The sequence below is a fragment of the Aotus nancymaae genome, unplaced genomic scaffold, assembly GCF_030222135.1.
Source record: "Aotus nancymaae isolate 86718 unplaced genomic scaffold, 86718_ANA_hifiasm-v0.15.2.pri h1tg000059l, whole genome shotgun sequence".
NCBI lineage: Eukaryota > Metazoa > Chordata > Mammalia > Primates > Aotidae > Aotus > Aotus nancymaae.
Window position 1 is genome coordinate 4,154,838 of NW_026988473.1, and position 10,734 is coordinate 4,165,571.

At 54.4% G+C, this 10,734-nt stretch overlaps 1 protein-coding gene across 1 annotated transcript; it reads left to right on the top strand.

Annotated features, from left to right (window-relative positions):
• The first annotated feature begins 340 nt into the window (after window positions 1-340).
• On the top strand, window positions 341-10,327 carry RELA (RELA proto-oncogene, NF-kB subunit). The gene is made up of 11 exons (XM_064364731.1): window positions 341-431; window positions 1,054-1,080; window positions 1,175-1,326; window positions 1,429-1,577; window positions 3,029-3,120; window positions 3,450-3,581; window positions 4,413-4,517; window positions 4,734-4,946; window positions 7,881-7,961; window positions 8,053-8,127; window positions 8,941-10,327. Exons 1-11 carry the CDS (start codon window positions 425-427, stop codon window positions 9,537-9,539), a joined length of 1,632 nt encoding a protein of 543 aa, XP_064220801.1. The 5' UTR covers window positions 341-424; the 3' UTR covers window positions 9,540-10,327.
• Window positions 10,328-10,734: the final 407 nt, after the last annotated feature.

Sequence of the window (10,734 nt, forward strand, 5' to 3'; positions counted from 1 at the left end):
TGGCTTAGCTCTAGACCCGGCCCAGAGTGACATCACCAAACTCCGCCGATTGGCGGGAGGGGGCCCCGAAATCCCCTAAAAATAAAGTGAGTAATCGACGGACACGCCTTCCAGGTGGGGCCGGGACTCGGGAACTAGCCGAGCCGCCGGCCGCGCCAGCTTCTTCGTCTACGGCGAGGCGCGCACTTGGCCCCGGCCCCCGGCGGCGGCTGTGCGCGCGGCCTCTTCGTCCTCCGCGCGGCGCGCACTTGCTCTCGGCCCCTGCGCCGGGCCGCGGCGGTGCAGCGCGCAGGCGCGGCCGGATTCCTGGCAGTGACGCGACGGCGGGCGCGCGCGGCGCATTTCCGCCTCTGGCGAATGGCTAGGCTGTAGCGTCCGCCGCGGGCCCAGCTGCGACCCCGGCCCCGCCCCCGGGACCCCGGCCATGGACGGTGAGGTCGCCCTCTGACCCCGCGGGGTGGCCGCGCCGGGGCCGCCGGGGCTGTGGCGGGAGCCCCCGCGCCGCTTTCCGCCCCTTCCTGCGCCGATGGGCGCTGCGCAGGGAGCGGCCTGCCTGCTGGATGGTGGCGCGGGGCGGGGCAAGCGGGGAGGGGTCTGACTCAGTTTCCCCTCTGGGTGGAGGGGAGGGCCTTAACTCAGTATCCTCCCTGGGTGGGGGAGCCGAGGGAGCCTTGACTCAGTTTCCACCCCCCACACTGTCCATGGGGGCAGCTCTGGCTTCGTTTCCCTGTTAGGGAAGAACGCATCTGATTCAGTTTCCTTTCTGGACGGAGGTGGGGCGTGCCCTCCCCCAGTTTTCCTTCTGAAAGTACAACAGGCCCTGATTCAGTTGCCCTCGGGAGAGGAAGGATTCCTTACCCTGTTTTCTCTCAAGAAGCAGGTGTTTCTGGTTCCTTCCCCCCACCCTTTAGTTTCACCGCCGGTTCTAGGGAACAGGTCCTGACTCCGTTCCCCTGGGAGGGAGCCTGGCTTCTCTTCTCTGTGGGGAGCAGATTCCCCCTGGTGAGGATGGGCAGTGGGTGTGTGCTGACCCTGATCTCCCTCCCCTTTCAGAACTGTTCCCCCTCATCTTCCCGGCAGGTAAGTGTCCCCCGCGGTGGTCGGGGAGGTGCTCCCTGGCTGGGGTAGGGCAGCGGGGGCAGCCGCCTAATGGGTCTGCGGTGTCCCCTGGCAGAGCCAGCCCAGGCCTCTGGCCCCTATGTGGAGATCATCGAGCAGCCCAAGCAGCGGGGCATGCGCTTCCGCTACAAGTGCGAGGGGCGCTCCGCAGGCAGCATCCCAGGCGAGAGGAGTACAGATACCACCAAGACGCACCCCACCATCAAGGTCAGCACTGCGCTGGGGAGTGCGGGGTAGGGACTGTGAACCCCAGCCCTCTGTGTTTGGGAGTCAGGTTTGGACGTCTGGGCTTCTCTGTACTTTGGACAGATCAATGGCTACACAGGGCCAGGGACAGTACGCATCTCCCTGGTCACCAAGGACCCTCCTCACCGGCCTCACCCCCATGAGCTTGTAGGAAAAGACTGCCGGGATGGCTTCTATGAGGCTGAGCTCTGCCCGGACCGCTGCATCCACAGGTGAGCTCCCTGCAGTCTAGGAGGCCCAGCCTGAGGGGACAGGAGGTGGGCTGTGAAGTAGACACTACAATGTTACTCCTTTCTGGACACAGGACAGAATTCCTCACTCCTTGCTCTGACTCAGTTCTGCAAGTAAACTCCCTTTGTTTTGAAATTATCATTTGTACCTCTACTCTAGCAGATAGGAGCTCTAGGGGATAGGGATGGGTCCCTAATCACTTCTGAATCCCTGACCACTGAAGCTGGAAGGACAAGTCCCTCAGAGTCACGTCTCTTGTTTGAGAAAGAAAACCATTGAACCAGTACTCTCCCCTGGAGTTGACATTACAGTTGACAGAGACAGGCTGTAAAAAAAATATACAGGCCAGGCATAGTGGCTCATGCCTATAATCCTAGCACTTTGGGAGATCAAGGCAGGAAGATTTCTTGAGCTTAGGAGTTCGAGACTAGCTAGCTAAAGCAACATAATGAGACCTTATCTCTACAAAAAATAAATTAGCCAGGTATAGTGTCATGTTCCTATAGTCCCAGCTACTTGGGAGGCTGAGGTGGGAGGATCATCTGAGCCAAGGAGGTCATTGCTGCAGCAAGCTGTGATCACGCCACAGCACTGAAGTCTGAGTGACAGAGCGACACCCAAGTAAATAGCCAGAGACGGTGGCTCACGCCTGTAATCCCAGCACTTTGGGAGGTTGAGGCCGGCGGATCATCTGAGATCAGGAGTTCGAGACCAGCCTGACCAACATGGTGAAACCCTGGCTCTACTAAATACAAAAACTTAGCCGGGTGTGGTGGTGCACACCTGTAATCCCAGCTACTTGGGAAGCTGAGGCAGGAGACCGGCTTGAACCTGAGAGGCAGAGGTTGCAGTGAGCCAAGATCGAGCCATTGCACTCCAACAGAGTGAGACTCCATCTAAATATACATAAATAAATAAAATATAAATAAATACACAGATAAGTAAACAAGGTACTGTCAGAGTAAAAATTTCAGTGCTGAAAATAAAACAAGGTCATAGGATGAAAGGATAACCTGGGGTCGGGGAGTGAGGGGATCTCGTGTGATGACTTTAGATTGGGAGGTCAGGGAAGGCCTCCCTCAGCTATGACTTGAATGGTGAGAAGGAGGAGAGATGTAGGAGAAAGAACATTCCAAGCAGACCGAACAAGTGCAAAGACTTTGAAGTGGGAATGAGTGTCCTGTGTTAGAGAAGGGAAAGGAAGCCCCTGTGGTTGTAAGCAGGCAGCCCGCAGGGAGGCTGGCAGGGGCGGGGGCGCAGAGGTGCTTGTCAGCAGAGGGGAGGGACAGGGTTCATTGCAGCATAGTCGGAAGCCACTGGAGGGGGTTAGGTATGGAGCGATGATCTGGGGGTGGGCAGGGGAGGAAGGAGCAGGCTGGGCAAGGCAGGATGGTCCCAGCTCTGCAAGAGACAGATGAGTGGGGGTGTTCAGTTTCCAGAACCTGGGAATCCAGTGTGTGAAGAAGCGAGATCTGGAGCAGGCTATCAATCAGCGCATCCAGACCAACAACAACCCCTTCCAAGGTAAGGGCGAACCTGTCTGCCGCACCCGTACCCTCTGTCACTGTCCCTAGCCCGCCTTTCCTGCATCTCTCCCTCATTGGCCAAGACACAATAAAGATGGAATCTTGCTGCCCTTTCAGTACTCTCCCACTTTACCATTGGGAAACTGAGGCCCAGGAGAGGACATGACATTCAGGGTCACAGTGGAGGCAGTGCTGGGTTCTGCCTTCTCTAGGACTTGTGTTTCACACACGCACCAACAGCCCTCCCAGCGCACAGCTCCCTGTCCCCACTGATAGCACCTATAACCCCCCTTCCCTTGCTCTCCTGATCACCTGTTTTCCTGGCAGTTCCCATAGAAGAGCAGCGTGGGGACTATGACCTGAACGCTGTGCGGCTCTGCTTCCAGGTGACAGTGCGGGATCCATCAGGCAGGCCCCTCCGCCTGCCGCCTGTCCTCTCTCATCCCATCTTTGACAACCGTGAGTGGCCAGGGAGCCACAGGAAGGGGAGAGGGGTGGGCCTGGATAAGGAGGAATGGGGTTGGGTTGAGTGTGGCCTGCAAGAGGCGCTTTGGCTTCATTCAATCATCTTGCATATCCATCCTCTTTTCTGTGCCCAGCTCTTTGTTGGCTGGGGAGAGAGGGCAAAGAAGACCCAGAGCTGTCCTTCAGGTATAGCTCCAGCCTGGAGTGAGTCTGATGGGAAATGGATATTTTCAGTATCATGTGATGAGAAGGTGGTGTGCCTACAACTGCAATAATGACTCTAGGAAATGAACTCCCAGGAATAAGATAGTGTTTGAGAATGATGATTCAGTGATGGAAGCCCACGATGAACTGGGCTGACTGATCAGCTGCAGTCTTTAATTAAGTAACCAGCAGGATGAATGGAAATAAAACAGTTCTGGAGCCCCAAGGATGGGAAACCAGGATAAACTGGGGGTCAGGAGGGAAGGGCTCATTGCCAAGGTGAGTATGGACTGGCCTTAAAGATTACTTGGGTCAGGGAGAGAAAGTGTGTGAGCAGATTGGCGCCCACTGGACTATAAGCTCTGGGAGAGCAGAGAGGTTAGGTTTTGTATGTGGTTGGATTCTCCTTGCTTAGATCAGTGTTGAGCACACAGTAGGCAAATACTGGCTGAATCGGTTGGGGTGCGGAGCCAGTAAGAAGGTCTGACTGGCTGCAAAAATGTAGGAGGCAAGTTCTGGGCAACCTTGACTCTGGGCTGGGCAGAGAAGTTGCATCTCCTGCAGGCCACCCCAGGGACTTCAAGTGGCTCAGGTCGGCCTTCCTTGTTCCCGCTGCCTCAGGTGCTCCTAACACTGCTGAGCTCAAGATCTGCCGAGTGAACCGAAACTCTGGCAGCTGCCTCGGTGGGGATGAGATCTTCCTGCTGTGTGACAAGGTGCAGAAAGGTATACATCAGGAGGCAGGGTGGGCTCTTGGAAGCAAGGGGTGAAGCTGAGCAGAGATGGGGAGTGTCAGGAAACTGACTTTGGATACTTCCTCCTGTGCCTGGGGGCCTCAGGTGGGCCTCGGGGCAATGTATCTCAGGAGACAAGCATCAGAAGTTGAGGGGGGACTCTAGAGGGCATGACATACTGACCACACTGCCACCCCATCTCCTGCAGAGGACATTGAGGTGTATTTCACGGGGCCGGGCTGGGAGGCCAGAGGCTCCTTTTCGCAAGCTGATGTGCACCGCCAAGTGGCCATTGTGTTCCGGACCCCTCCCTACGCAGACCCCAGCCTGCAGGCTCCCGTGCGTGTGTTCATGCAGCTGCGGCGGCCTTCCGACCGGGAGCTCAGCGAGCCCATGGAATTCCAGTACCTGCCAGATACAGGTACACAGCTGGGGTGGCAGCAGCAGGGCAGCTGGGCTGTGTCCCATGAGAGAGGCCAAGACTGCATGTCTGGGGTTGTAGTTGAGAGCCGGAAGCCGGAGTCAGAGCTTGGGATTTATATGGTAATCGGAAGACATTTCTTGCCTCATTTAATAATAACGTTACTCAGACATTGAGCTAGTACTACACATCTTCCCCTATTCCAGGATTACCTGATTTTAATCTCATGAGCCTTTTGAGGTAGGAGATGGTGTCCAACTTGCCTGGCTTCACGTGGCTAGTGAGTAGCAGAGTCAGCGTTGGGACCCAGGCCATCTGGCTTCAAGGGTCCTTTTACCACACTGATTGTCTTGTCACCGCCATACAGCCCAGCTACATTTTGGTCGAGGTTTGAGTACCCACTTGGTACCAGGGCCTGTGCCAGGTATTGTGAATACAAAAAATGAATAAGACATACTCCCTGCCCTTCAGAATCTTAGTCAGTTGAGGAAGACAAATGTGCAAAACAGATCCATAAGTCACAGAATGACATGTGAAATGGAGGTATGCGCAGAGAGCCATGGGAGCACGGTGGCCTCCGGGGAGCTGGAGACCGCTGCGTGGAGGAGGTGGCATTGAAGCTGCAGAAAGACGCAGAAGTGCATTCTCCAGGCAGGTGACCCAGCACCTGGAAGGGAAGGGGTGTTGGCAACTGCACAGCCTGTTCAGGGGCATCTTTGTGATTTGAGCTGATGTTGAGCAGTAGCAGGCCCAGAGAGAAGCGGGCCTGGTTAAGCCGAAGGCCTCATCCAGGGTTTCAACCTGAAGGCAGTGGGGAGCCATCGAAGGTTTCTAAGCAGAGAGGTGACAGGAGCAGATTTGGAAGTTGACTCAGGAGGCCACTTGTAGAGGATCAGAGATGGAGAGACTCAAAGCAGGGAGGCCATTCTGGAAGATGTCAACTGTAGTCCAGGAAGAGAAGATGTCTCGTGAACCAAGATCACATTTCCACCACTGCCGTCAGTTACTCTGTAGCTGTTTTGTGTCATACCTTTTTTTTGAGACAGAGATTCACTCTTGTCACCCCAGGCTGGAGTGAAATGGCACCAACCCAGCTCACTGCAGCCTCTGCTTCCCAGGTTCAAGCGATCGTCCTGCCTCAGCTCCCAAGTAGCTGGAATTACAGGCGTGCGCCACCACGCCTGGCTAGATTTTGTATTTTTAGTAGAGACAGGGTTTCACCATGTTGTGCAGGCTGGTCTCAAACTCCTGACCTCAGGTGATCTGCCCACCTCGGCCTCCCAAAGTGCTGGGATTACAGGCATCAGCCACTGTACCCAGCCTGTTTTGCATCTTATGGCCCAAACTCAGTCTCACCTCAGGACCTATGTCTAGCTGTTGCCTCTGCTTAGAATGCCTGACCCAAGGTTTTCTGTTGCTGGTTTTCTGGTTTTTGAGATGGAGTTTAGCTCTTGTTGCCCAGGCTGGAGTGCGGTGGCGTGATCTCGGCTCACCGCAACCTCCACCTCCAGTGTTCAAGTAATTCTCCTGCCTCAGCCTCCAAGTGGCTGGGACTACAGGCATGCACCACCACGCCTGGCTAATTTTGTATTTTTAGTAGAGATGGGTTTCTCCATGTTGGTCAGGCTGGTCTCAAACTCCTAAACTAAGGGGATCTGCCCGCCTCAGTCTCCCAAAGTGCTGGGATTACTGGTGTGAACCACTGCGCCCAGCCCTGACCCAAGGTTTTCATGCAGTGGCTCACACCAGTCCTTCCCTGACCACCTCTAAATTAGACTGTCCTCACCTCACTCTGGTATTGTTATATCACCGTGTCGTCCCTGGAGCACCATCACTTGAGATTTTCTGGTTTGTATACATGGTTATGTCCCTATCACTCTTTCACTAGGATGCCAACCTTTTGGGAGCAGATACCTTGTGTGCTTACTCATGGCCACATCCCCAGTGTCTAGAAGGGAGGCTGGCACATAGTAGGTGCTTGATAAATATGTGTCAAGTTAGTGGTGGGGAGTGAGAAAAGAAGATAGTCATTCCAAGGTTTCTAGCTTTGGTGACAGGGCAGATGGATGGTCAGGGAATATAGGAGAAAGAACCCAGTTTTTGAGGGATGATGAAGTTGTCTTTGAATTAATGGAATTGAGGTGCTTTGGCGCTACTTAAGTACCATGGTACTTAGAAAAACAGTTCTGAGGCCAGGCATGGTGGCCAGCACTTTGGGAGGCCAAGAAGGGTGGATCATGAGGTCAGGAGTTCAAGATCAGCCTGGCCAAGATGGTGAAACTCCATCTCTACTAAAAATACAAAAATTAGCCGGGCACGGTGGCACGCACCTATAATCCCAGTTACACAGGAGGCTGAGCCAGAGAACTGCTTAAACCTGGGAGGCGTAGGTTGCAGTGGGCCAAGATTGTGCCACTGCAGTCCAGCCTGGGCAATAGAGCGAGACTCCATCTCAAAAAAAAAGAGAAAAAAAACAGTTCAGAAAGCTCCAACTAAGTTATCAAACCATAAGAGATAAGAATAAGAATCTCTGCTGAAGTCATAAGTCATATGTTGTGCCTCAACTGCCTCAGAATGCCAAGAAATTGTCACCAGGCCTGGCTGGAGGCTGGCAGTAAGCATGACATGAGAAATGCAGGAAGGCGTGAGCTGGAAGCTGGTACCCCCCCAGGGCTCCTCTTTCCCCAGAGCATGGCCTCAGTACTTGGCCTCACCATGTGGCCTTAGAGGGGCAGATTCAGCCAACAGAGGCCTTTTCCAAAAGCTGTGGGATTCTCAGAACTGCTGAGTGTTACACATCCCTTCTCACTGTCAGAGAAGGTTGGGAGAACGGGTCTTGGGAAAGCCCGGCTCCTTGCCTTCCTCGGGGGCCTTTTAGAGCACTGGGGGCCCACCTGAAGTGAGTACGCCCCTTTCTCCCCCTTACTTTCCCAGATGATCGCCACCGGATTGAGGAGAAACGCAAAAGGACATATGAGACCTTCAAGAGTATCATGAAGAAGAGTCCTTTCAGCGGTGAGAGGGGACCGGGAAGGCCAGAGAGGAAGGCAGGGGGCAGGGAGGGGACACCCCAGGGCTGAGAACTGACCCAGCCCTTGCCCTACAGGACCCACTGACCCCCGGCCTCCACCCCGGCGCATTGCTGTGCCTTCGCGCAGCTCAGCTTCCATCCCCAAGCCAGGTAAGGATTTCCTTTTGTCCCACTGGAGTGACAGGTTCAGCTCTGTTCAGCCCATGGCTGAAATGTCTTCTGGAAGGGAGATGAGCAGAGGAACTGACCTGAGCAGCAGATGTCTGAAGCCAGCTCTCCTTTGGGCCTCTGTTTCCCAGGGGGTGGGGTCTGGTGACTTCTGTCAGAGTCACCTGAGAAGCAGTGGAGATGCAGATTCCTGGGCCCCATTACAGACCTCCTGAATCAGAGGCTTTGGGAGGATGGTGCAGGAACCAGCAACTTCCTGGGATGTTAATGCACAGTAAAGCCTGGGAACCACGGTGCCACTTAAATCCTATATTGGATATCTTGGGATTCAGAAGTTAAAAATGCAGAATCTCTGCTCTCATCTCTCAGTTGAGTTAGTGGGAAAAATCACCTCTAAATTAGCAAGATGTATATGCTGGTGTGGGGCTCAGAAAAGACTGATAAACTGTCCACTTAAAGCCGCTACTCACTTGGTGCTCCATGGACTTGCTGTCTCTTGAGACTTAGTTTTTCAGCTGTAAACTGAGGAGACCAGCTTATCTCTCAAAGTGTCCCTTCCTCTAAAAGGCTGGGAGAGCTTCATGGGCTTGAATAGTCAGGGAGGACTCCAGGATGGAGGTGTGGCTAGAACTGGACCCTACAGGCGGGGTCAGATTGGGTAAGAGGAAGGAGGTAGGGTGTTGGCAGTGACTCCCTAGAGAGATTGAGCCTAAGCACCTAGAGGGGCTACAGTATAGAGGACGGGTTGGATCTCTGGGGCTTTCTCTGACCCTTGCCTCTCTCTCTCTCCTCCAGCCCCTCAGCCCTATCCCTTTACGTCATCCCTGAGCACCATCAACTATGATGAGTTTCCCACCATGGTGTTTCCTTCTGAGCAGATAAGCCAGGCCTCAGCCTTGGCCCCAGCCCCTCCCCAAGTCCTGCCTCAGGCTCCAGCCCCTGCCCCTGCCCCACCCATGGTATCAGCTCTGGCCCAGGCCCCAGCCCCTCCGCAGACTATGGCCCCACCTGCCCCCAAGCCCACGCAGGCTGGGGAAGGAACACTGTCAGAGGCCCTGCTGCAGCTGCAGTTTGATGATGAAGACCTGGGGGCCTTGCTTGGCAACAGCACAGACCCAGCTGTGTTCACAGACCTGGCATCCGTTGACAACTCGGAGTTTCAGCAGCTGATGAACCAGAGCCTACCTGTGGCCACACACACAACTGAGCCCATGCTGATGGAGTACCCTGAGGCTATAACTCGCCTAGTGACAGGGGCCCAGAGGCCCCCTGACCCAGCTCCTGCTCCACTTGGGGCCCCGGGGCTCCCTAACGGCCTCCTTTCAGGAGATGAAGACTTCTCCTCCATTGCGGACATGGACTTCTCAGCCCTGCTGAGTCAGATCAGCTCGTAAGGGGGTGACACCCGCCCTTCCCAGAGCACTGGGTTGCAGGGGATTGAAGCCCTCCCAAAGCACTTACGGATTCTGGTGGGGTATGCTCCAACTGCCCCCAACTTTAGTGATGTCTTCCTTGGAGGTAGGGGAGGCACATTTTATCTTTTTATTGGCAATATCTGTATCTCTCTCTCTCTTTGGAGGTGCTTAAGCAGAAGCATTAACTTCTCTGGAAAGTGGGGAGCTGGGGGAACTCAAACTCTTCCCTGTCCTAATGGTCAGCTCCCTTCTCTGTAGGGAACTCTGGGGTCCCCCACCCCCATCCTCTAGCTTCTAGTACTCTGCTAGAGAGAGGAGTAGGCTGGAGCTAAGGCCCTTGAGCCCACAAAGCCTTATTATCAAGCGTTTTCCATCACGGATTCATTACATCATGATCAAAATAACGACCCAGTTTCCAGTCCCTCTATGACAGTGGCATTGTCCCTGTGCCTAACACCAGCATTTGAAGGGCTGGCCTTCCTGCCCTATAGGGGTCTCTGCCAGCTCTTTCCGTGCTCAGTCGTGGCTGAAGGAAACCAATGGAACAGCGATTGCTCTCTCTAGGATCCAGAGGGGGTTGGGTCTGGGACTTCCCTGCTCCCCCTCTTCTTAAGTGCCTTAATAGTAGGGCAAGTTGTTAAGAGAATGAGGGCGAGCAGGCTGGCAGCTCTCCAGTCAGGAGGTATAGTTTTTACCGAAGAATCAAAGCACGTGGACTCTTGCTCTTTCTACTCTGAACTAATAAATCTGTTGCCAAGCTAGCTAGAGATTTGCTTTTTTTTTTCAACAAACACTGAGCATACACTTTGCTAGTCACATCAGGCTGGACGCTGGTGGTAGAGAACTGGGTGAATGTGTGCATTGTCCTCTGGCAGTCTGAGAATGCCCTTGGAAACCCCGAGTTACCGTCCGGTGGATGAAAACAGGCAGCTAAGGCAGGAGTCCTAGCACATTGAGAGCCCAGTAGGGCCCGCTGGCTGTGAGGATGGAACAGTTTCAGGAGTCTTCAAAGAGGCTTCATTAGCTTCAGGTCTTAGATGATGGGAGTGGATCTCGCAGAGGAACTAGCCAGCGTCAGAGGTAACAATGATGTTGGAAAGATTTGATGGGGCCAGGAAATTTGGAATTAATTCCTTGGGTGGCCCAGAGGGTGTGTGCTTCTCTTGGGGAATGT